Source organism: Stylophora pistillata, chromosome 8 (assembly GCF_964205215.1).
Source record: "Stylophora pistillata chromosome 8, jaStyPist1.2, whole genome shotgun sequence".
Lineage (NCBI taxonomy): Eukaryota > Metazoa > Cnidaria > Anthozoa > Scleractinia > Pocilloporidae > Stylophora > Stylophora pistillata.
Window position 1 is genome coordinate 31553217 of NC_142526.1, and position 26787 is coordinate 31580003.

At 38.2% G+C, this 26787-nt stretch overlaps 1 protein-coding gene and 1 long non-coding RNA gene across 7 annotated transcripts; one reads left to right on the forward strand and one right to left on the reverse strand.

Moving 5' to 3' along the window:
• LOC111341689 (gamma-aminobutyric acid type B receptor subunit 1) lies at positions 1 to 19769 on the forward strand. Of its 5 annotated transcripts, XM_088729427.1 has the most exons (17): positions 1 to 18; positions 5315 to 5378; positions 10113 to 10383; positions 10880 to 11017; positions 11310 to 11480; positions 12060 to 12164; positions 12375 to 12440; positions 12835 to 13020; positions 13572 to 13808; positions 14411 to 14474; positions 15140 to 15220; positions 15977 to 16127; positions 16243 to 16372; positions 16964 to 17071; positions 17975 to 18103; positions 18212 to 18544; positions 19148 to 19769. In XM_088729427.1, exons 3-17 carry the CDS (start codon positions 10144 to 10146, stop codon positions 19268 to 19270), a joined length of 2262 nt encoding a protein of 753 aa, XP_088585553.1. In that variant the 5' UTR covers positions 1 to 18; positions 5315 to 5378; positions 10113 to 10143; the 3' UTR covers positions 19271 to 19769. The 5 variants fall into 5 exon arrangements, with proteins under 5 accessions (XP_088585553.1, XP_022804405.2, XP_088585551.1 ...); XM_022948670.2 differs by lacking the exon at positions 1 to 18 and having other exon boundaries at positions 5127 to 5440; XM_088729425.1 differs by lacking the exon at positions 1 to 18 and having other exon boundaries at positions 5127 to 5378.
• On the reverse strand, positions 6052 to 26588 carry LOC148725857 (uncharacterized). 2 transcript variants are annotated; one of them, XR_015990332.1, is made up of 4 exons: positions 26355 to 26588; positions 17967 to 18297; positions 13652 to 16698; positions 6052 to 6470 (listed from the first exon to the last, which is right to left on the reverse strand). It is a non-coding gene; the product is annotated as an uncharacterized LOC148725857 (long non-coding RNA). The 2 variants fall into 2 exon arrangements; XR_015990333.1 differs by lacking the exon at positions 26355 to 26588 and adding an exon at positions 23663 to 24121.
• Positions 26589 to 26787: the final 199 nt, after the last annotated feature.

Consider the following 26787-nt stretch of genomic DNA (forward strand, 5'->3'; position numbering starts at 1 on the left):
GAGACAACAGGAGGAAAGGTAAATTAAGCGACCGTCGTATATCGCCAAGCTTTACCTCGCTTCAGTGTAACGAACAAAGTCCTAATGTAAAAATCTTTTCAGGCCAATTAAGATGGCAGCTTCCGTTTGAGTAAAACGGGCTGTGAGATATTTATTCGGACCAGTAGCTGTTTTTTGGCCTTACCTTTCATTCATATTTTCTATCATTGGTTATTCAATGGAAATTTCTTCTACCCAAATCTTTTATACAACGCTAACCGTGGGTTGTTTTGTAATGTTTACTTTATTTCCTTGCAGCGAGTAACAATACTGTAAATCTACTCACAGGCAAATACATTCGAGTGCAGTTCAATTTTAAGCCATGTGACAAAGATATCTATCAATCAATTCTTCCGAAGGTAATTAAAACGGGACAAACTCAGTATCTAACATGGCCCGCCTTGTACGGTAAGAGGTGTTTTATCTGGCGCTAACTTCGTTAGAGTTGAAAAAACGACGCAGGTTACTGATTTCTTCTTTGATTCAACGAATGATATTAATAATGAATGAACTTAAAATGAATTTTGAGACTCGTTTTCTTTTAAAATCGAGACCAACAGAGTGGAGAAAGTGAATCGGGAGTCGCCGATATATCCTGATTTCAGTACTTGTACGGCTAATATCAAACCATTGCCCAAAATGTATTTCACCTTATTATGAAATGACAACTCTATGCAAAATTTAATCCTGCAAGACGTATGAATTACTTCTTGGCTTTAAATTTGGAGTAAATAATCAAACAGATTGAAAGGACTTGGTATCATATCATAAAATTTAGACTTTTTAGGGCACGATTAAAATATTTCACGAAGCATTGATTTTTCGGAGAACTTGCTCAGCTTTTTGTGTGCCCCGTGGCGTAAATGAAAATTTCTTTCCGTGGCCAGAAAAAATTAACAGACCTTTTTTAAAGTTTAAGAGGACTTGTGGTTTATTTACTGCTTCGATCTGTTGGAAATCAGATATCATGCAGTACATCCTAAAGTGAGACAATTGTGAATTAGAGCCACTATACTTCGTGTGAATTGTCATTGCAGTTGTAGATAACCTTCACTGTAAACTGTGAAGTAGAATCTCCTCTAAAGAAAATATTATAGAGTATTGGGGACTTTACAATGACTCAGATGAAGATAATGTTAAAAATCTAACTTCTGCGACTGCATTATAAACTTGAACTCTTTGCATGGCGAATAAGTAATAACTCAAACTTTAGGAGTCTCTCAATCAGTCTATTGGCTTCCATTGTTTGATATGATTATCGTACTCGAGCTAAATCCTGTCGTATTAGACATCGAAAACTCTAGTCTTTCAATTCAGATTTGTTCAGTTTGAATTGGAGCCAAAAGCCTAACACTGCATTACGCTGTAAGGGCCAGAAATGCATAGCTCAAAACAACAACAGAAACTACACACACACCACACACACACACACACACACACACACACACACACACACACACACACACACACACACACACACACGTATACACACTCATTCAAAACAAAGCAACACTTTGTCATTAGACGTCAGTTACTCGAAAATTGGTATTTACGGTTTAAGATGTGACCATAGCATTTTGGTTTCAAAGGGAAACTTTCCGGGGAAGAGTGGTGCTGCCAAAGGCTAATGCTCGAAAACTGTCAGCTTGAATTTAGGTACGGTGGCCAATTTGCAAAATCGACTCGGTTGATAAGACTAAATTATAATGGTTTTAAGATAAGCTCCTGCATGCATTGCATGGTGATGTATGTGGTGGAAATATTTTGGATAGATGTTGTCGTGTTTTGGAAATTATAGTTGAATAGCGGATAATTTATTTCTTCAAACTGACCTAACCTGATTGCTTTCTTAGGCCCTATCCTCACTAATCCGTTTTCAAACGAAAACGGAGCTGTTTTGCTCCGTTTTCAAAAAGATTTGCGACCACACTTATCGTTTTCGTATCGCTTTCGCCCGTCCACACCACAACGCCGTATCCGTTTTGAAAACGCTTTTATACCCTCAGTGCGCATGCTCAAATGAACTCGACGCATGCGCATTTCAATATATCGGTCCGCGAAACTGGCGCCATTCTTGATTCTTTGTTGTTGAGCGTTGTTGTTTTAGAATTCTTTGATATTTTGCTTCTAAACGATGCCAAGAACAGCTGGTAGGCAACCAAAACCTAAAACAGACTGTTTCACACGGACTGATGATGAAGTCGAGCTACTTGTTTCCTCTCCCTCAACATACGGCCTCAGTTTGACAGCAAGAGCGTAAAGAGAAGTCCTACTCATGTGGAAATTCTCCCTCCACTCTTCCTCCACTACTTTTCTAGCGACAAAGTTGTCCCACCATACTGAAGTTCGTCCAGGTCTTGTCCAAAACCTTCGAGGTTTTGGCGGGCTTCGAGAGACTCGTTTTATCTTCGCTTTTCCCTAAGCTGGCAAGGTTAGAAGCCTTAAAATTTCTTGTTCCCTTCTTGTGAAATCTAAGTGGCGCCCCAGCAGGGTTAAATGCGCTTACAAGAGCGTCAAAAGACTGGAAATCATTCCGATCAAGAGAGAAGCCACATGGTAGCATCTGTCCGCCATTTTGGATACTCACAGTCGAGTGGTCTGGCGCCCGCTCGTGTCTATTTTGATTACATCACCGTTTTCAGATAGCATCGTTGTCTCCTTCCACACACTAGAAAACAGCGTTTTCAAAAAGTATCGTTTTCAAATCAGTCCACTCTGGAGAGCGTTTTCGAATGGCTCCGTTTTCGGCGTTGTAGTGTGGACGATAGCCGTATCCGGATCAAAACAGCCCCGTTTTCGTTTGAAAAGGGGCTAGTGTGGACCAGGCCTTAGAAACAAACATGGTTTTAAAAAAAACCATTGTTGAGGAGATGTCGAAGATGACGTTATCTTTTTTAAACGGTAACTTTTTTGTAAGCTTTGAACGCTACATGGAATGAAAACCATGCAAGTCCTGTTAGGTACAAGTAGGCGAGGGTTTGCTAATATGAGTGTCATGATCAGTAAGTTTGAATGCCATTTTGCAGTTTGAAGTCAAATCTTCATCTTAATTGCGCTTCTAGAAACGAATAGAATTCAACGACGTTTTTCTTTTTACGCTTTGATAAGACAAGCCAGTAAATAAACTATGTTGATTCAATATGAATTCTTAAACTGTCTGAACGGACCAGTGGTTAGACGACATCTCAGTTTTCACTTTCTTTAAGTTTTGTATTTAGGTTTATTCTCGAGTAGTTGGGAAAGGGTAGAGGCTGATATCTCCGGTAAAATACAGAAATCTAGGCAATTTTGGCAATATGTTTGAATAATATTTTATGTATATATATGCTAATAACGTGTGACTTGATTTTCGTAGAACAGTGCTCAATACATAGAAGTAGAGCGAAGTATATATTGTGGGAGGAAAAAGACAAGTAAACTACAAGTTCATCCCTACAAGCCTGTTTCGTGGTCGCCCACTCATCAGGGGATTTAATGAGAATAAACTTTACCATTGCTTATATACAATATAATCTGCATGATCTAACTAGTCTAATTTATGTAGCGCGAAATTGACAGTTTAGTTGTTGCGTAGAAGGGCTTTGCTTCTATGGCGGCAAGAAGACACGAGTTCATTACGTTTGTTTAGTGTTGATAGTTCGGGCCGGCAGATGATTAGGAATTTTTCTTTGAGGCAGAGGTTACATCTTTTATTTGAGCTGTTGTACGGTGAGTGCGATGAGAGAATGCGCCAGGAAATAAAATGATCGATGTTGTTGTCTTTGAGGGTCCAGATGTGCTTGCTGAGTTCGGTAGAGTTTCTGTGTTTAGCGTGGCGGAATGATGCGGTGTGGTTTCTGTATCTTGTTTTGAAGTCATTCTCTGTGAGTCCGATGTACGTTTCTGTCGTGTTGTTGTCTTTGGTGTTGTCAACAACACGACAGAAACGTACATCGGACTCACAGAGAATGACTTCAAAACAAGATACAGAAACCACACCGCATCATTCCGCCACGCTAAACACAGAAACTCTACCGAACTCAGCAAGCACATCTGGACCCTCAAAGACAACAACATCGATCATTTTATTTCCTGGCGCATTCTCTCATCGCACTCACCGTACAACAGCTCAAATAAAAGATGTAACCTCTGCCTCAAAGAAAAATTCCTAATCATCTGCCGGCCCGAACTATCAACACTAAACAAACGTAATGAACTCGTGTCTTCTTGCCGCCACAGAAGCAAAGCCCTTCTACGCAACAACTAAACTGTCAATTTCGCGCTGCATAAATTAGACTAGTTAGATCATGCAAATTATATTGTATATAAGCAATGGTAAAGTTTATTCTCATTAAATCCCCTGATGAGTGGGCGACCACGAAACAGGCTTGTAGGGATGAACTTGTAGTTTACTTGTCTTTTTCCTCCCACAATATATATATGCTAATAACGGTACATTCGGAACAAATCAGTGAAATGTTTGTTTAATTTTTAATAAAAGAAGTGGAAATTGCATACTTTGTTTTGAAAATGAAATACAAATTTTCACCTGTTCAAACGATCGGTTTGGACGAGGAATTTGTAAACATCTCTCTATTTAGCAATTGCAAGCGTATTTGGTATCCTCCCGTTCCACAAGTATGCCCACTGCAGTCAATGACCTTATTAGCAGAACATGCTCTTGGTTCTCTTTTCACTAAATATGATCCTCCATATAATCTAAGGAACTCTGAAAACAAACTAGCTGTTCCATTGCCCCGCACCAATTTCCTGAAAAATAGCTTTAGCTATAACGGTGCGGTTATCTGGAATAGCTTGTTCCCTGAATTGCGGCAAGCAAAATCACTTCAATCCTTCCGAAATGGTTGTCGCAATTTCTTCGTCTGAATCGACAAAACACACACGGCATCTATGTAAAGCAGAATTTCTTTATTTTTTTCTATTTCACTTTTAAATTTTAGATCATGTTTATATAGATTAAAATAGATTGTAACTGTAAAAATAGATTGTAATAATATTATTATTTTATCTGATAGATTTACCGTGTCTAAATAAAAATAAAATTCAAGTAAGTTCAAGTACATTATTCAATGGGGCATTTTGAGTCGAGCCGGGTCGGCTAAAAGTTCGAGTTTTAGTGCCACAGTTTGACGCTGGTTTTTGTTAGAATTGAAAGGAAATTTTAATAACGACTTGCCTTCAGAATTGTCAGATTTATGAACTTGTGACAATGAACTTTGTTTGTTCAACAGTGCCTCTGAAATGACTTTGATTGCCTACGATATCTCTTGAATAGGATGCAGGATGTGGTCGACTACGAGCGGCGCCGGTTGACGAAATGGCCCTAGCTTGAACTTCAAGTAAGCGCTTTAACTACTGGTACACTATATCATTACACTGCCTTAAAGTTCTTCATACCATGGTTAGTTCATATGGTTATTGTGCTCAGAGAACTTGTCGTTGTTCGAAATTTGCCACCTTATTTATGTATATCTCGTAATATGCGTAATTCAACCGATGATTTTCAGCAAATATATATTTAAACTGTACATATACTAAAAAGAATGGAAGACCCATTCAAAACTACACCATCGAGTGTTAAGCGCTAACTCGAAATGGCAGGTGTGCTCTCAGAGATGTAAACTGAAATTTTCAGAAGTTTTGACGCTTTCCCATTTTTTTTTTTTTTTTTTTTTGTGATATTTGGCATGTAATGTTCATGATCTACCGAAATTTCACTGAGCAAAATAAACGTTTATTTTGACTTCTTGGAACTTCGGCTTATGATCACGGAGAATATTTCAAAATTAGAAAAATTAGTGCCGCGGTAGAACAAATTTACTTTTACTTGTTCGGATAGAAGAGTCGTTAAAGCGTAAAACTGTAACATCCAGCTAGACATTGCTGGTATACCAAAATTGTGAAATTTAAACTTTTCCTTGGGAAATAACAATGCTGAAAGCTGATTTCAAATCAACTTATCCAGGCCATTCGGAAATTTAAAGTGAAAATTCATTACTAGCGGCTCTTGACTAGCCATGTAGTGCAAATAATTAAAAGAGTTAAAATGAAAGGGTGACTCTGAATAGTTCTTATTAGCTGCTTAGGTCTACTTCGATTGCTTTTCATGTTCAACCTCAAGTGGTGATACCTTTATTTAAATCATGCGCCACCAAGTGCTAGCCTAATCCGTGTAGTTCTGCCATTCAACCTGGCGATTGCTGGATCCAGGAGAGGCCATCTATGGGCGCCTGGAAGGGGGCCCCTGAATCAGCATTAAATTGGAAAATGAATATTAAACGAAAAATGAAGCTGTTCTTTCTGCATTGGTCTATCAATGTGTGTGCTAAGCTCGGCCTGGGTCTGGTTTTCCTTCAAATCGCCGGATGGTCTCGATAGCTCCTGTATTGGTGACAGCAGTGACGATCCGGATATCATCTGCCGAGAGCAGGCTAAAAAATGAGAACAAAGTTTAATTTCAAAGAGTCCATCTAGCGTTAATGGCTAATGCAAATTGTCTAATCCAAACACACGACCACCTACTGTTATTAGACCCCTAAACTTAGCAAACAAAAGGTATTGGAGCAATAAAAAAAAAAAACCAAGACAAAGTAAATTGATAGTGAAATTGATTAGAAATACCACCTGCAAGTCGTAGATTTGCCTGTCTTGCCTTTTCGTTTAAAAAACAAAAATGAATGAAAGAAAACAGCTCTTTATGTTCATGTTTATGCTGTGGCAAACCTTGCGAGTTATTTTTATTCATTGAAAGAGAGAGAGAGAATCAAGGAAGAGGTATATAAGCATCACTGCACTGTTTAACTCACAAGGCTCTGGCGTCAATATTGCCTTCAATACTTTGCATTTTGATTTGTTTGCCCATTTTCTGTGGATTATGAGAATCATGGAATCTAAATGGTTACATTCTTCTTTGTGAATAAGAGAGACAAGGTGTATCAAGGTTTTTTTCCCTTTAAAGACTTTAGGTAAGTTAAATTAGCGCTTTTACGACACGAGTTTCATTTTTGTCACTCCAAACGTACCCCTTCCTTTTTTATGGAAAGGCTAATCTAACTTTGACAAACCCAGTCGGGATATTCGGACTGTTGAATCAGTATTCAGTGTGAGATTGCGTCAAATAGAGAGCCGGAGGCTGTTATAGGAAACAAGAAATGTTTAAATTCATGATGAAGGTAAGATCTTAATCTGTCGCGACTGTAAGACAACGAAAACATATAAGCTTCCGGCGAATAATCGAACCTTACACAGACTCCAAAAAGCCACAGAGAACTCGTTTCTGAGCACGGCTGTACTCTAATATTATGCAGGACTCTTGAAACTTGCGTTCAACAGCGATGACCACGCTAACCATCAACCTTCATTCATCAGTGAGCGAAGTTCGGAAGTTCGATCACACCGGTTCCAAAACGAATAACATTTCTTTTTTCTGCAAAGACCGAACTCAATACAGTGGAACCTAGATTTAACGAACCTCTATATAACGAAGTCCTCGGTATAATGAATGATACTTCAGTTTCAGCCCGGCTAAAGTTACAGTAAAATGTTTGCCACAGAACCTCGATATAACGAACCAATTTCCCCAGTCCCTTGGCACTTCGCTAATTTGAGGTTCCACTGTATGTATCTTTTTTGTGATATATTTTTTTTGTGATATATTTTTTTATTCTTTCCTAAAAAGGTTGTGTTTGTCTAAGCTCACGAGTTTGCTTTGCCGCTCTTAAGATAAATCGTAAGCCTTGAATGTCACGCAATTTCTTACAGCCAGTGACTGTATGATTAGAATTTCAGTGGACTCGCTTGAAAGTTCAAAATATTCGAGGGAAGTTTACGTAAGAAACTCGACTCTTTTTCAATGATAACAGGCTCAAGAGTGAACACTCGGCATAGATGTTGAATCATTTGTTTGAAATATGCACTTAGCAGCTAAGATCGTTTAAGCCTGTTGCACGCAAAATGTAATCCCGCTGGGAGATATCAACTTCAATTTAAAATCCATGACGTAAATATTATAGTCATCAAAAGGGCCACAGTAAAAGTTTATCCTTTTGTACGCAAGGTGTTCAATCTTCTATTTCATCCCAGGTTACAATTGAACACAGGGTCTATCTTCTACATTTTCTGATTTTTGTTCGGTTTTACATTTGCAGGATGATTTCTTTGCCTTCAGTAAACGGAAAAAAAAAATAGTCGTGGTTTTCTGTTATAGGGACCTCAAGAAACCACGGCGGCGACGGCAACGAGGACTTGGAAAAACAAGAGATCTAATTGGCAGAACAATAGCTCAGCACGTGCATTTTGAAACTTTGTACATTTCTTAGCCGTCCTATGCAAAACAACAACGTGAAATCGCCAAAATTTGCGTCGTATGCGAACCGAAACCGCGACGGCAAATTATTTAATTTCCATTTGGAACTCAACGGTTACTTTATACCTCATGCTGAAGTTGAGCTGTGGCGCTGTATGAGACAGTAAGCTCCTGCAGCCATTTTTAAAATTTTAACTAGGAGTAGAAATTAATTTTTTAATCGAAGTCTTCCTTGGCGTTGCCGTCGTGGTTTCTTAAGGTCCTATTGTCTTCCCGAGAACGTTATAACTCGAAAGTTTTCATCATAAAGAAATGAAAATTTAAACATACTTGAATGAGAGGCTTTTTCAGGGTTTACATCCATTTACTCGTAAATATAATCGCAAGTTTCAATCAGGTGAAAACAGTGACAAAGAGCAGCATTCGACACTTGTTTTTACTCAGTTGTCAAGTACAGGAGACCAGGGATTAACGAAATCCCTGAACATGGTAAAATATTGAGAAGTTACCTCCTTTTTTTTTTTCTGTGTTTGAGTTGGGGCTAGTTTACAAAAAGCACGAAAATACGCGCGTCTACAAAGAAAAATCAAATGTTTTTAGATTTGCGGAGGACTTAAAACCGCCTAAAGTGCCGAGTACGTGCGTGTATATTGCCAAGCTTCAAACACAGTTTTGTCTGAAGAGATAAGTATATACAAAGGAAAATAGTGGGGCCATTATTTTCGTTGGTACTTAACACCAACGTAAATCATCAGGCATAGAAAACAATACCACCAGTAGAGTCCTTTGTGATCGTGTTGGATTAGGCACAATGTTAACAATCTATGGTTACACGAAATAAAGGAAATACATGGTTTGCTAACGTATTTGCTGCGCTCACAGCGGAGCTCTTGAGAGATTTCCATAATTATGCATAATATGCAGTATTTTTAATCTTCTGCCGTGATCGTTTATTTTTAATGTTAAAACATTATCGCCAAAGTAAGCAAGCATCTCAAGAACAAAGACATATCTCAAACACGAAAGACTCTATTGAAAATGCATCACTTAAGTTCCTGAAAGGTAAAACATAAATCACAAATTTGATACCGTAAATTTTTTATCTAATTTAACAACTGAGCTTAAATTATTGACCGTAGATTCACGCACTCATCTTTCTTTTCTTTTTTTGTTGGGTGTTGTTTTTCTTTCTACCTGAATATGCGTTTCTAAGAAAACTGAAACGTTAAAACTGAATTCCACACGGAATTGTTTTTGAGGGCATCGTTCACAGCCAAAGCGGGTTTTTGCCGAACGATCTCGACCCTTTTTCTAAATTTAACCTTAAAGTGGAAAGCGGAAGTGAGTTTTTAAACAGAAAAATTAAGCTGACATTTAAGTTGCGATATCAATATTGCTGTGGTACATTTTGTTTCAGACCTGTCTACATAAGTAAGACAGCCAAAAACATTCCCTCTCATCTAGAGACAAGTATATAGAAATGTTTTGGTACGAAAGTGTTGCTTTACTAAGAATTTCACGGTAACCATCTTCTTACAGTTATTCGAGAAATCTCAAGCTGTAAACTTGCTTTTACAGAGTTTAATACTCCATCGATTAGAATAAACAGTTTCGCCCCGACATTTATCTAACTTAAAAGAAACAGTCTGCCGAGGTTTATTCCGTAAATGGTCACGTTGGCAGCTGACTTCCTTTCGATTTAAAAGGATTATGCAAAATTTTAAGACTTCCCGTTTCCAGATGACATGTTGTTTCCTCTTGATTTCAGCCATGAGGTGAATCGCAGAAGGCAGCCAACTATGGCGAACAATTCACTTTTCTTCGTCATCTTTACGTTGTCACTTTGGACGATCAAATGTAACAACTCTACGTCCAAAACGGATATCTATATCGGGGGATTTTTCGGCGTCAATATCAAAAAAGGGGCTTGGAGCTCAGCAGCCCTCATACCAATCTTAGAAATGGCACTGGAACACGTAAACAGCGACCCGAGCATTTTAGTGGACTATGAGCTGAAATATGTGTGGAACGATTCCGAGGTATTCACGATCTTGTAAAATCCGAAATAAAATTGGCTACTCGGCCGTTACAAATTCAAAAAAACAAAAAAAACAAAAAAAGCCGGCCGTGTTACCTTTACGTTATATCCAGGAGCTTAAAGATGTGAAATGCGGATATTTAGCTGCATAGCGGCTCTCGAGAACATAGATACATAATTTATGGCAAAACCCCCAGAAAATCGGTGACCGGTATTTCGATTTGATTTTATTTCATCAATTTTTTTCTCGCACAAAAAGTTCCATACATGATGGTACCGGGTTCAAAAACATTTAGTTATCCAGCTTCCAATTATCCGTTAACTTATTTTATATCTTGAGTTGAAAACAAAGTCATAAAATAGCAGTACAAAACGTTTTTTCTCAGAAAAATTGCCAAACCAAACACCTCAAAGGGTACGAAATCTCTCAACCTCAAGGAGAACCAAATGATTTGTTGCGATACAGCACTTATTTTAAGCTCACATTTTAACAATAGTGTGAAAGTGGATCAGGTATAAGAGCTATGCTCCAGATGATTGACACTCCTCCGCACAAGATTGTTTTCCTGGGTCCCGGATGTTCCGTAGCAACAGTTCCTGTTGCAGAGGCTGCCCCGTACTGGCAGGCAGTGCAGGTAAATACTAGTGATTGAATTGTTTATTTGGCAAATTAAACCCTAAAAAAAGTATTCTTATATCCTACCCCTTTTTAAGTTGGAGAAAATGGTGACCAGACGAAGACTTCCAAAATATTAAACTAAATGAATACCCGACTTCGATAACTTCTTCAATATGTAGATGAAACCTCTGTATAAACATTTCCTCGTAAATGGACGTAAGATGATTGAAAGAAAAGTGGAGCTTGAGCTGTATTTAGGATGTGCACTAACAATCCAGAAATTATTTTAAACTTTGTTTTTTTCTCAGATCGGTTACAGCACATCATCACCACAATTTTCAGACAAGGAGAAGTTTCCTTTGTACTTTAGAACGAGCACTTCTGAAACAATGGAGAACCCGTCTAGAGTTGCACTGTTAAAGCACTTTAAGTGGAAAAAAGTTGGCCTCATTGTACAAAACTTGGATATTTACGTATTGGTGAGCCGTGAATAGCAATATTTCTTCAACTCGTAAATAAATGCCAATACGCAGCCATCTCGCAATACACACTTAGCTCAAGACAACTTCCTCTTATTCTTACATATAACCCAACCATTCAATTTTGCGCTATTTCTTTGGCAACTTTACGTCACGTGGTACAAAATCACAGGGTAATTACCACGCAATAACCCCCTTCTACGTTATGTTCTCTGGTTATTTCCGTCGAGAAGAAACAAAATTTCACATTTGCCCTAGTAGCTTCGCTTCTCGGCCAAATGTTTATTTTTGAGACCGTCTCTCAGCCGTAAACATTAGGGACCTTAAGATACTGGACGCGGCTGCCTTTAAGAACGCGGTCACGTCTGAGAGGGCATGGGTCGTGACCGCCACCTTTGCGCGGGAAATACGAGCCTAAAATACGTCCAGGGTATCTTAAGGTCCCTATTATTAGCCGACATAGTGGACGTACGCAGGGATTTATTTACTAAATATACAGAATTATCTGAGGTACTTATTGATTTCCTTCGTTAGTTTATTTAAATTCATTTATTGGTGGTTATTTTTATTACTTAACAGACCAAAGAGGCACTCATTCCAATGTTGGAGGAATCAAACATAACCATAATTGCAGCAGAGAGCTTCAAAAATGATCCATCTTCGACAGTCAAGTATTTACTCAAGGTAAAGTGGCAAAATTATTTTTTTCTGGGCTCAAAGGGCATCGCTCCTTTAACAAAGCGGATAACGTCGAGGGCTGGACGGTTGCAGGGATCAGAATGAGAGAAGAGAATCTTGTGTCAGTATTGTAGGTCAGTTCAGTTCTTGTGAATGCTTTCGTCATGATCAATAATTCATTTTCCCATTCATTGGCTGAATTCATGCTGAATTTAGGAGAGAGACGCGAGAATCATAATTGGTTTAATGTACGAAGACATGTTCAGGAAAGCTATGTGCACGGTAAGTTACTAACATTAAAATACAAAATTTCTTTTCTTGTACCAGTCAACATGCCTATATTCTGTTGAAATCTATAAATTGTATAGAAAGCCCTAGACAGTCGCGAATACAACATCGGAAAAGGCATTTGATTTAGATTATGATAATTACTACCTTAAATGAATCCATTGCGTAACACTTCACTTTTTCGACACTAAAGGCATTATATTTTTCAATCAGCTTTGAACGAAGTTCAATTTAATTAAACGACTTGAGCCCCCAGTGAGTTTGGATCACGGTCGTTCGTACAGCACCGCCTTAGTTTGCTCCAACTACGTGTATGTAACCACAATCCATCTCCAAAGATTCTTATCGAGTGCTTTTTATTTCATAATAAATATTCAAAATTTCCAAGGCCTACAAGGAAAAAGTATACGGCAGAAAATACGTGTGGATCATAGTTGGCTGGTACAACGACGACTGGTGGACAAAAACAGATGTGGAATGCGAAGGGCATCAAATGTTAGCGGCTGCTGGTAGTTTGATAGAAACTCTACCTTTACCCATAGGTGCTTCACAAGAACCCACAATATCAAATAGGGTATGTAAAGTTCGAAATCCTTTTGAGCCACACCATACCACATGAAGGCAATGCCAAAACTTCATTTAATTAGATAGCAACATTACTAAAATAAACTAAGTTCAACGTTTTACAATTATTTTAGAAAAACTAGGCCATTAATCAGCTTTCAGCGTATTTTCCACTTAGTGATGATATTAACAAAATTAACAAAAACTCCTTGATTCATCCTGAAATATCAACGACTAATGATATTAAGCCTAAGAAATGACCCTATAGACCACATAGTTAAAGCAATGTGGGAAATTTTTGTAGTGAGCTCCGAGGAAATGTTGCGGCAGCCAGGATACTCATCTGGCTTGAGAACATTTTACTTTAATTTAAACCTTCTGTTGAAAACTTAAAAGGAAAGTGTTTTAAATGATTTTCGAAATCATTCCCTGAACGACTTAAAAAAAAAATGCTGATTTTAAACACTTCCCCTTTCTTTATCAAAGCCTAAAATCCTGGACTGGTTGGAATCTAACGCATTAAAAACTTTAATCCTGCTAAATCTCGTTTCCTTTTTTCAGACTGCAGCTGAACTTAAAATAGAATACGAGGAAAGACTTAAAATGTTTAACTACACATACAACATGTATGCAGCTTTTACCTATGACGCCGCTTGGAGTATTGCCCTCATGCTTAACAAATCCATTCCTCTGCTTCGAGAAAAGAACAAAACCTTGGAAACGCTGAAATATAAAGATAAAGAAGTAGCTGAGATCATGCGCGACATTCTGTTCCTTACAGACTTCTGGGGAATGTCGGTACGTACTCTTAGTCTTGTAATCGCTTTATGCCAAACACCATACTAAGGACATTTGATTTGCGCATCAGGCGCAAAAATAATTTAACCAAACCCTGCAAGTGACATTGACCTTGACATTGGCCTTGACATTGACCTTGACATTGACCTTGACATTGACATCGACCAGTCATTCTGACCAATCAGAATGTCTAGTTTGTTTCTTTCTTTGCACTGAATAGTGCACTGAATTAACTCTCTTCTGCACTGAATTAACCCTCTTCTGCACTGAATTAACTCTCTTCTGCACTGAATTAACTCTCTTCTGCACTGAATTAACTATATTCTGCACTGAATGAACTATAAACTCCGTTCATCGTAACCAATCAGAACAGAGAAATTTTTTCATGTACATTATTAGGAAAAAATATAGTAATTTTCCATATGAACAGAATTTGATTTGCAGCAAACCACAGTTAGGCGAAATTACGAGTGCACAGATCACTGTGTTGGGCTCTCGACTAATAAAGAGGAAGAGGAAGAAAACATTTGCATCGAATCATAACTTAGATACTCAAACGGAGTCTAAGAAAGGCCAATTTGTATTACCTTACATCCTTCCAGGGTCATGTGACGTTCGACCGAAAGTATGACAGAGAGACGGTGGTCCAAATTTCTCAAAATATACGTAAGTTGAAGAAAAATGATAATTGGTCTACAGCATCATGTCTTGAACTAATAAGGAAATTTTCATTGAAATAAGCTGTGGTTAAACCTTAACTCAGACCATTGTTTCAGACGCGCTCCTTGCGCGTATCGACAGGACACAGACTACTCAGCCTGTTAAATGCCAAGAGAATTTGTGCAACCGTCTATTGGAGAATTTCCTGTGGTCAGTGCGCTGGACTCTAGGTCAGATGGCCCGGGTTCAAGTCCTGGCTGGGGCTTGACGTTGTGTCCTTAAGCAAGACGCTTCACTCACATTGCTTCGTCTTCTCGGATAGGACGTAAAGCCGGAGGTCCCGTCTCCTGCACCTATCAATTAGTTAATTTCGGCAAGGGACGTTAAAGAACCCACATCACGAGATTACTGTGATGTGGTCTGGCCTGTTTACTGGGAAGGGGGGGAGGGGGCATCTGTAAAAATTTCTCCTTTATTAATTGTAAACTGCCGCCGGCAGTCTGGAAAAGTCCCCCGTACAGTGTTGTAAAGCGCATTAGAGCATTTACATGGAAATGCGCTATAGAAATTGATCTATATATTATATTAATTTCAGCGTGCAGTAGGGCTGATAATTTAACAATTTTATTATAAAGTTGGATTAATACCAATGATATCTATGTGTTATGCAGGGGGAAAAAGGAAAAGTGTTGCTATGTTGGATATCCGTAACGGATCATTAATTCTTCTTAACGACAGTTTTGAATGGGAAGGTAAGTTTATCATGAAAGTATTAGGTATAGCCTGATCATTTCAGAATATTCACGAAACTTATAAATATAATCTTAAAGAATAGGGTATACATGGTAGAAATAGCACGAAAACTTCTACAAAATGACTCACAAATTTTGCATTCCAAGAACAACATCGCCGGCCTTGACAGATCTCGTAAAAACGGTCATTTCATGACCACAAATATCAAAAGAAGAGTTCTATTTCGTTTCCAAAAGTACTTGCACCCTTCAGTAGGTTTTCAAAATTACACAATAGACCTTTCTCAACCACCTCTCCCGGTCAACCTCGTTCCACCCCCACCCCACCCCCAGCTAAGGGAAAAGGCCCTAGAAACGAGGTTGCTCTCCCGGTGGGTGATCTTTGATCGGTAAGTACCTTTTCATCCAACAACAGAAGACTGCGTGGTCTGCCACGTAGCAGACCTTGTCAGCCTTTTAGGATAAGAATAGTAGTAACCCTTGTATGGCATGTTCATAAACTTCAGTGAGATAAATTTCATTTAAAAATCATGATCAGATTCCTCCACGGGAAAGAACCCTCTAAAATGTACTCTACACCCTACGTGTCGCTTCGTAACTCAGCTGGTAATAGCGTCCAACTACGATACGGGTTCGATTCCAGTAAGAGTCTGAATTTTTTCCAAGCCTCTTTTCTGCAATTACTTAAAATTACTTCTCACCTGCAAGGATCATTGCTTTCATGACTTGAATATACGCATGTTTTGCTGTTCAAAGGTGGCCGTGTACCAGGAGATGGTGTCACAGTTATCCAAAAAGTGTTCCAAGAGAGCTCCAGTACAACGGTGACTTTTTACGTGTTAACCTGTGCTGGAGTGCTGTTCTGTTTACTTTGTTTACTACTCAACTTTGTTTATCGAAAGCACAGGTATAAATAGAAACGCGATATTCTTTGTTATTGTTTATTGTTTGCTTTGATAGCATCCTTGGCATGACAAAACATACTTTTGTACATAAATATTATTATTGTTTATCTTTATCAGGTTTATAAAAATGTCCTCTCCAAAGTTTAACAATATCACCGTCGCTGGGTGTCTACTGTCCTACACTGAAGTGTTTTTAACAGCTTACAGTAACTCTTCATCGGCAGAGTACGATACCTCGCTGTGTTATGTAAGAATATTTCAGTTTTCAGCTTATCAGTGCTTATTTAACAATTCTTAAGGTCCCTAGGACATATATCGTCTTGATGCTTTGGGATAAGTTGCAAGGAATAAGGTCTGAAAATAGCGCAGAATTTGTTAGAGTTTCTTCGCAACAGAACATTCTAAACTTTTGATCGATAGTCTGAGAAAGCTTTGCCGCAAAACAAAAGTAATTTTGGAAGCTTGAATTACCATTTTCCCCGAGCTTACATCTGTCTTGAAACTTAATCCAGAAAGCGATACTGTGACAAGATATGACCATGTCCAAATTTACAATTTGTGCTCCTAAATGTTCTGTGGGAAAAATAATGCATTTTAGTATAATTTATACCACTGACTTACGTGAATAATGCTTTTCGCGCGCGCCAATTAGCTAGTTCTGAAGTGAATAGCAATAACTATTCACCTCCACTTTGGCGAATAATTGTTGATTATTTCAGGCCAAAATAGCTTTGCCATTACCTTGAGTAAGTAGTTCTAAGGGTTTTCATTTACATGTAAGTCGCCTTACTGCTAATTTCGTTGTCTGCATTTAGTCAAAAAGATCATTTTTCTTTAGATAAATGTTTGGCTGCTGACTACTGGTTTCACCCTGGCATTTGGGGGAATCTTGGTCAAGACTTGGAGAGTTTACAAAATATTTACAAACAATCAGATGAAAAGAGAGGTTAGTAAAAATTACACTTTTGAAAGGCAGCGTGCAATTTATATCTCACCATTTTCTATTCATTCTAGCCGGTTTCTTTTTATCCATATTACCGACCGCAATTCTGATGTCCACGTAGGCCTTTTTAGGATATCTGAGGATGGCTAACCTTTCTCCTCAATTTTGAAATTTAATGACCAAAGACATTTTGATAAACAGCAATAGAGACATTTTTAACGCTAATGGTCAAGATCAGAGATCATTTTGGGAACAAAACGAAGCTAAGGGAGGAAGTTTAACCCGGTGGATAGTGTATTACCTTTTGGTTGCCGTTTGTGTTTGATGATGAGTGAAAACAATGTACCGTACTTGAAATATCGCAAAAGAAAGTGGCACTTGATATATCACATCAAGAATGGATCACAGAGTTCTTGGTCACTTCATGTAATGGGAACCTCACTTCAACTTAGAACGCCTAGTTATGTCACGTTTTCAATGTTAGTCATGTTTTCGATGTTTGTTAGTCACGTTTTCAATGTTTGTTAGTCACGTTTTCAATGTTTGTTAGTCACGTTTTCAATGCTTGTTAGTCACGTTTTCAATGTTTGTTAGTCACGTTTTCAATGTTTGTTAGTCACGTTTTCAATGTTTGTTAGTCACGTTTTCAATGTTTGTTAGTCACGTTTTCAATGTTTGTTAGTCACGTTTTCAATGCTTGTTAGTTACGTTTTCAATGTTTGTTAGTCACGTTTTCAATGTTTGTTAGTCGCGTTTTCAATGTTTGTTAGTCACGTTTTCAATGTTTGTTAGTCACGTTTTCAATGTTTGTTAGTCACGTTTTCAATGTTTGTTAGTCACGTTTTCAATGTTTGTTAGTCACGTTTTCAATGTTTGTTAGTCATGTTTTCAATCTTACCTTTACAGCTCGGAAAGCTGAGCAACACCAGTCTTTTCTTGAGGTTATGTGCTTGCTGGTTTGTAGACGTTATAATTCTGTCAACATGGGCAGCTATTGATCCACTGACGATACAACTCAAGATGATTGACGAGGAGGTAAACACATTTTTTTCACATTTAGCCTACTGTCTTTCACTTTCACTACGGATAAAAAGGGGCCCTGGTCCACCTATTAACTTATAGCTTCAACGATTTCTTCCACAGGCTGAAGATAATGACGATGACGTCAAGGAGGAGTTGCTGATTCATCAATGCACTTCCAAGTATTACATGACGTGGGTGATGTCCATCTGCGGATTCAAAGGGATCCTATTAATTTTTGGTGTTTTCCTGGCTTGGGAGACAAGAAATGTTACCTATCCTTCACTGAACGACTCCAAGAACATTGGTTTAGCAGTCTACAATGTATTTATGTTTTCGTGCTTAGCTATTGTAACTGAATTCGTGGTGACCTATCCGCCCCTTCAAATTTTGGTTGGAAGATGTATCGTGTTCGTGGGGACCACGTCGACAATTTCTCTGTTATTTGTACCAAAAGTAAGAGTCTGACGTAGATCTCATAATCCTTTGATCAGTTTGCTTTATGATAACTTGGTTCTCGGGTTCAATCTCGTACCATTATCAAAATATTTATTTGTAAGGGAGTCGTTTGGGAGAAAAACGGAGATAGCGAACTGTTCAAGAAAATGAATGAAAACGTTTTCAGTAACAGAAAGAAAGGTAGCTTAATGGTCCTGACCACACCCTGTAAGAAGAAACATGCTCCAATCTTCAGGTGAGGTAGGATGATGCTCTAAATTATCCTCACCTTTAATGTTATGAAGAGCGTTTTGAATGCAAGAAAGGTTGCCTTGAAACAAGTCCTGGGTTACATTTGATGTGTAATTAAATGTGATACAAACTGATTTGCGGTGGTTGGAAACGATTTCGTTTATTGGGAGTCCTATGTAAAATTATTTTGTGACTTGTTCTTTTACAGCACTGTCGAAATTTGAAAAGGATTTTTTTTCTGAAAATCAAATCCAGTAGAGAATTGGGACTGAACATAGAACGAAAATAACACCAATGATATATTGAAACAAAAGACAGGCTAGCGCTCTTATAATGCAATAGAATTGTTGTGTGGATTTTCTTTTACAGATTCTTCGCCTGTGGAAAAAGAATCAGATAGATTTAATGTCTGTTACAGACCCAAGCCGGAGTGAAACACGTGGGGTGACTAATTCTGAAATGCGAATAGAGACGCACAAGAGCACAAATTAGATCTCTTGCTGAGATTCTTCAGTGAAGACCCGCGACGAAGTGAAATAGATAAAGAACGGCTTCGTCAATCAGGAATAGTTCGACAGTTCTTCCCGCCTCACTTGACCAGGAATTTCAACTATGAAATTGCTTAATTTAGAACAGCTCGATGTGTCGAACAAAATCCATTAATCATTCTAAACTATTTGGAAAAAGTTTTCCAGGAAAAGCATAGGAAACAGCTATGACGGCTAATCAAAGTTGATGCTCGTTGAATCAGCAAGTCAAAGTACTTTTTTTCGAATTTGGGTCGGTCCAAATTTGAATTACCTTTTAGTCTGGCGTCTAAATCGAGCCTCATTAAGGAAGGCAGAGGATAATTGGAGAACAATTAACAGTTATCAACGCGTACCAATAAAAACAACAGCTGAGACACCACTTTGTTTTAGCTGGAGATAAGGCATGTGACATTAAAGTGATAAGCAATTAAAGTTTCAAATAAACTCTTTCATAAAAATAATTGGGATATCTCAGTTTTAAAACAACAAATTGTCCGAGAACCGAAACCAGACAACACTCCGTCCCTAAGTCTGACTCTATCCGTACTGATGCTTTCCTTTTTGTCTTGGGTTAGTTTCTCACTAATTCCTACCATCTCAATTTCGAAATTTGTACAAGGGTTTTCCTAGATGTATTGTTTGTATATGCACTGTGAGAATTTCACAAAAACAAAATCATCATCCCCAAAATTGTAAAAAGAGTATACCGGTACATAAAAATCATTGAAGTAATACATAATAATAAAAAATTCTAAATACTAAGTGGCAATGACATCTGAAAGGATGCACGGAGAGAGTACCGCTTCTAGCAAAAATAAATAAAAGATGAAATTTGTAGATATAAAGTTGATTCCACGGCGCATGCAAGGAACAATGAGCTAAATTTGATCAGGATCCTTGGACGCAAGAAACGTGGCTATAAGGAAATCCTTGTTGCATTTGTAGCCTCAAAATGAAGCTTTTTGTGACTGGCGATATCTTCAGTAATGTCTACAGTTAATTGGAGCCGAAGCAATCATCGGAACTTTATGGGTTATAAATTACAAATGTAAAAGAGACATGTCTCCTTTGAACGGCCACAGCTGTCTCTTTATTTATTAGATCCGCCGACAGGCAAGGACACCGCAACAGCTTGCGCCAATTACAGCGGTCCCAGTAAACCCACCCATCCCACCCCAGGGGAGGACATCCATCACACAGTAATCTCGTGTGTGGGAAATGAACGTCTCCTGCCCCCAACCCTGCAGGAGACAGGACCTCCATTTATTTGTCCCTATCCGAGAAGACTAGAATATCTAACCCTTTCTTGATTTTATAGAAAGGTAGCAAATTCTTTTCAATTATTTCAAGACCTTGAGTGTTGGTCCGGCCGGGGCTCGAACCCTCCACAAAATCCATACAATCCACACAATCCAGCGCACTATCCATTGGGCTAACTGGGCGGTTTATTTTGTATTGACAATGATTTATTCTAAAGGTCGTTTTATTTACTTGTTTTTCCTGACTGATAATTTCACCCGGTTTAAGAACTAATTGTTTTGTGAATGAAGAGAATTTGCCGATTTTATAACTAACCTTAGTTTATACAAACTGCACTAACCTACGTCTTTTTGCTGTGGTCGAATTTCTCTCGTTTCTAATTCAGCTAATAGGTTTTCACTGCTTTCACATCAATCTATGATTCAAGACGGAACTTTTAAAGTGACAGATGTGTCTGACAGGTCCAAAAGACTGTCAATCAAACTTGTTAAACTCTTCCTGAGTTTCCCCTGACTGACGCCTTTAAGTTGGTAAATTAATTTCATCCGAAGGTTTTCAATTAAAAGAAGTCAAAAAAGTGGAAAGCAAAGCTTTAAGTGTCAATTTTATATCTGTTTCCTTATCGGTAATTAAATTGCTTGAAATATAGTTCAGTTATCTACCGTCAGATGGCACCGGATAAAATCATTCAGTCGTTAAGTTAAATTGGAGGCAAGTTTAATTTACTAGTCGAAATCGTGGGCAAGAGTCCTTATCACCTCGAGCTGAGTCATTCGACTTTGGGCGCAAAACTAGACTCGCATTAACTGTTGGCAACCATTAACATGGCAAAGTTCCGTTGATCTTCATACAGATAAGTTGGATTCAGTTCTGTCTCCTCATCCCAATTGAAGAAAACAATCCTGCTTTGTCATCAAGTTGGAAAGTTTTTCCTTTGGTTATCACCATTATCAAGTAAGTATTTAAAATCGATTGGATGTTTTGCCCTCTCATTTTTCAGGTTTTTGCTGTAGTTGATTTTTTTTCAGTCATAATTTCAACCAGGTTCTAAGGCTGACATTACAATCCCCCACAATATTTCCACAATATCCTCGCGACCTTCAATATAAATCTAAAATTTTGCTTAATTAACATCTATATCATAGATTTAAACCCTTCCTTCTCGAATTGCTGGCCTTTTACTAAAAAGAAAGCGATATGTACATAACCGACCAACACAGACAGAACCAATACGTAATGCAATAACACAGTTGTTGATCGATACATCCTGAGCAAGACTGCTGTGCAATTTGTTTTGGAAAAGATATACTATTACTGTAGTTCAGAACTATAGCTACTTCAGAAGAAACGTGTCTTTCTCACTTTACTGATTTACAGAGTCAAAGGTTTCTTCTTTGCCTCTGTCAACTCAGGACTGTATTTTGCGCCCAACGTCGATTTTCTGGTTCCATGTTAGTCGCACAAAGTGACAAAAATTGAGACACAGATCCAGTGAACTTCTATTTCCCTTAAAATCATATCAGTAATTGACTAAACGAGTTTCTTTGAGAGTTTTTAAATTAATGCAAGTCATTTGTAAACGAAAACAAAGTTGCATCCTTGTTTGATTATGAATTTGACTTTCCTTCAAATCTCGAGCAAATTTACACACATAGAAACAAAATTAATGATGTAGATAACCTCGCCTCCTATCCGCAGCAACCAGGCAACCAAACACAATGATCAGATTATCATTTTTCAGCTGTCTGTAATTTGTCTTTGTTGTGGTAATTACAACGTTCCCTGGATGAGGGGGGTGAATAAGGGTATGCAAATCCGCCGATCCGCTACGATTTGATAACCAAATTCGTCAATCCGTTAAAAAATATTGTTAAATCCGAATCCGTTCGCTACTTGTCTCGTAAAAAGGTGGAAAACGCACCTTGAGCTGTTGTGTGTTAGCTAGGCAATGGCTTTCCCATCGAGCGAATCGCAATCGGTGGGGTACAGTGTCATGGATAAGGGCGCGAACACAGCAGACGTCCCAGTGCGTTACAAGGGACCTTACGCATTCAAGACGGCAACGCCAAGGAAGACTTCGATTAAAAAATGAATTTCTACTCTTAGTTAGAATTTCAAAAATGGTTTCAGGAGCTTACCGTCTTATACGGCGCCACAGCTCAACTTCAGCATGACGTATAAAAGTAGTGTTGAGTTCCAAATGGAAATTAAAATAATTTTCCGGCGCGGTTTCGGTTCGCAGACGACGCAAATTTTGGCGATTTCACGTTGTTTTTTTGCATAGGACGGCTAAGAAATGTACAAAGTTTCAAAACGCACGTGCTGAGCTATTGTTCTGCCAATTTGATCTCTTGTTTTTCCACGTCCTCGTTGCGGTCGCCGTCGTGGTTGCGTAAGGTCCCTACTATTTCCCTGATGTGTGACATACAGAGTCTCGTCCGTGACAAAAAAAGTACTCAGAAAACAACGCATTTCTGACGAACGGTCAGATTCACGATCCGAACTTCCTCACAAGCAAAATCCAAAATCTGAACCTAAAAAATCGACGAAACCGCGAACCATTGCAATTTCAGGATCCGCAAATCCGTTAAAATTTTGCTCTAAATCCGAAATCCGGGCAAAATAATTCTCAGAATCCGCCGATCCGTTAGCCTATTCACCCCCCTCTTGGATAACTTTCGGATTGTTTTCGTTTAATATCAAGACTCACCTCAGATTTTAACCTGATTTCGAGTTGGAAGGAAATCTCGTATGCCACAGAAGAACACGGAGAGCAAATTCGGAAACCAAATTGCCGACTGATGAAAATAAAGAGCCGAGACCTAAAATCATGGAGAAATAAACGCTATCGAAGCGCGAAAAGACAGGTGCGAAAAAGTTGACTGACATGTTATAGAGAAGGAAAAAACTTTTCAGCGAGCAATGAACCGTAAGGCCCAGGCCACACTATAATTGCAAAAAATTAGACAAATATTTCCGTGTAGGAGCCGAAGAAGACAACGTGAGCAGGGTTGTAAAAAGCCGTGTGGTCCTGTGAGATGCGAGCTAAACTGAGGAGAAAGGAAGAACGGTGGTCATATGGTAAAATACTTACTGACTGAGTAAGGTTGGGCAAACAAGAAAAAATTTGGCCTTCGGTCATGAACTCGAGCCAAATATTTCCCCTCCAGTTCTTTCACCCCGTCATAAGAATGTATCATACAAGCCATGTTACCGCCACGGCTCATTCCTTCTTAAAATTAAGCGACTAAGAAGATTGCTTCTTCTCCGTCTGGATTGGACGCTGGTAAGTTGCCCATTGATTAAGCCAAATTTGCCACTTCACAGTACACTTGTACCACTTGCTAGCTGAATCAAAAACAGGTCGAACTGTTGTTTGGGGAGGGGCGTAAAATTCATCAACTCATTCGTCTTTGTAGACAATGCAAGCACTTATGCCAAATGCGCTCTCTTACTAATTGCATCATGCAAAGGCGAAAATTTCAATTGCAAAGTCGGTTTTTAAGGCATACATCTGTTTTGTCATTTCTAGTTGTTCCAGCTTACGTTTTAAAGAAAAAAACCACTGTCTTACCTTCAAGGAAAATTTATCATCTTTTAACTGTTTGCAAGGAGGGGCAAAGGTATTTCCTCTGTTTTTCTTCCATTTGAAAACATGTATTTTTTTCTATAGTTTACAAGCGTGAAAAACAACTGATTTTACGCCATATTTACTCACAATCGTTATTCAATTCAACGTATTTTGACGGTTACATAGACTTAGGCAACTCTTACTCTTGCCAATTGTTCCATGAAAATCATTTAAAATTGATCTTAGAAGCTCAAAATCCCTTACGCTCAAATCGCTGGGAAATCTTTCTGACAAGGCAGAAGCAAACGAAAGCAAATATCGTTTACAATGAAATCAATTTTACTTGGATGATCCAGTAATAAGGCTGGCTGAAACAGGGAAGAAAAGATTATTCTTTGGGAAATCTAAACCTTACAGATACTCGGTGGTGTGAAAATTTTAAGCTTTTTCTTCTCCGTGTTAAACCAAGCTTCTCAGTTTTAGGGTGGTCTGTCTGTTGCTCGGCGCATACAGTTAGGGTTTCGTGACATAGATAAGGGAATAAAAACGTATCCAGCTTATCGCATCAGGAAATCCTTTTTGAGAATTATCAGATACTTAAAAAGAGTTACATAAAGTAATACTTTCCCTAAAAACATTTTAAAATAATCAGAGAAGTCAGTATTTTAGACCGAAGCGTGATCTTGAAATGATGGCACATAGATATGCAAATATTAATAATTGAAGGATGCCAAATTCAAGCACTTTCATTCTAAGTATTCCTCAGTTGTGTCGTCCTTGTCACCAAGATTTAGAAAAATAAGAATAAAAAAAAAAACATTACTGATAGCTAGGCTGGTCTTCATTTGCTAAAACCAGATTTATTTGAGACCCAAAAGAATTACAGAAGAGAGTCAGGTCTTACACGTCCGTGTGGACAAAAACACTTTGGATACTATCTTTGGCCTACACTTCAAGCCACTTTATGAAAATAGCCCATATGTAATGGATTTTTTCGAGGAAAGGCAAATGTCAGTTCGAAAATTATAGGAGAGACCACTCACTAGCATTTTTTTTTTTAATGAACCGTTTCTAAGTTGTAACCACTCAAGAAGCACTCATACTCGTTATGCTTTGAAAAGAACTGAAATTTATGCAGAAGCTACTTACTAATTAACGTTAACGGTGAGAAACGGGTTAGAACTCTTTCGCGTCCTGACTTCTGGTTATCTTACTGACGTGGGAAGATGTTACGAATATAATTTTTCCCTATTCCATCGGAAACTGATCACGTTTTCCATTGGAACCTACTTGCGTGTATTGGACATGTATGATATTAAAAACAGCTAAGTAAGTCAGGCTCGTCTGAGAACTAATTAACCACACGTATTTTCTGACACTGCCAAGATGTAAATGCACCGGGGAGATTTCAGTTACTGAGTCAGAAGTATTTAGTACTGTCTATAAGTATTTTAAAAGCTAAAGCGCTGCATACTTGGGTAAACTTTAAGTTTTGCGCAATAGCAATATTAGTACCAAAACGACGGAACCTCGGACTAAAATGTTCACTTGTATTTCTTGATCATACCATGTCATTTTGAAAATTAAACAAATGGAATAATGAGTTAATTGCAATTCAAAACGACGACAGAAGATTCTAACATGCTGTTCCAAGCATCAAATAAAAGCAAGAAGCCACCGGCCAAGAGGCCATGCTAATGGAGAGCATAAGTTGTACAGTACAAAGTGATTTAGTACTACATGTAAATATTAATACTTATGACGCATATACAGAGTAAACGTGATGCTTGTGCTTAATTGCCACTTGCACTTGCCTTACTGTAGTTTTAAGACGAAAAAGCTCATGATTCCCTTTGTCTACGTTCAAATTGACAATTAATTTAGGAACTGACGTTTTGCCCTCGCACTATATTGTGGGTAAGTTATGGTTTTAGGGATAATCAAAATCTTGTCTTTTGTATAATTTCTATGTTAAAGACGTTACGTTTACATAGATTTGTTTATGAATGAGAAATGATATAACATTTGTGTGTATGCATCTTAAAAAGTGAAGCTCAATATTTCTGAATTGATTGAAAAACGATTGTGCGCGCGAGGAATCGGCAAAAGTAATGATGGAGATGAACGAAGAAAACTCTGACAAACTAGTTGTCTCAAACCTGAAGGGAGATAACTGTGGAAATGATACTGTCATAAGATAAACTGATTTACTTACAATTTTTCGTTTTACCAAGATTGTTGACTGCCACACAGTGCCGGGGCTTAGGTTATTGGTGTGTAATTTTCTTCGATAAAAGGGACTCTACCATAATTATTCATTACGCATGATGCGCTTTAGGGTAACAAAAACTCGACACGATCGATATGTGCTTATAGCTTCAAAATATGCTTCAGTGTTTTCCATAATCTCCTTTGCCGGATATATGCCAATTGTATACGGAGAACACATACTGAGTAAAAAACTGACCATAATTGTACAGGGGCACAATTATAGTTAATAAAAGAATGGAATTATAATTTCAGTTTTGCTCCCGTAGTTGACATTTTCTTGATAAAAATAATACAAATCACTCTAAAGAAGTTTCCCTTTTTCGTTAGAATGGGAGGGAGATGAACACCTAGGGACGATTTAGACAAAAGCAAATTTG

Excerpts from the sequence above, each read along its gene's own strand:
- LOC111341689 (XM_088729424.1), top strand. The coding sequence starts at position 6,934 with ATGGTTACATTCTTCTTTGTGAATAAGAGAGACAAGGTGTATCAAGGT. Across the intron at positions 11,481-12,059 it reads ACTTGGATATTTACGTATTG|ACCAAAGAGGCACTCATTCC; the intron begins GTGAGCCGTGAA and ends ATTACTTAACAG. Across the intron at positions 12,165-12,374 it reads CAGTCAAGTATTTACTCAAG|GAGAGAGACGCGAGAATCAT; the intron begins GTAAAGTGGCAA and ends TGCTGAATTTAG.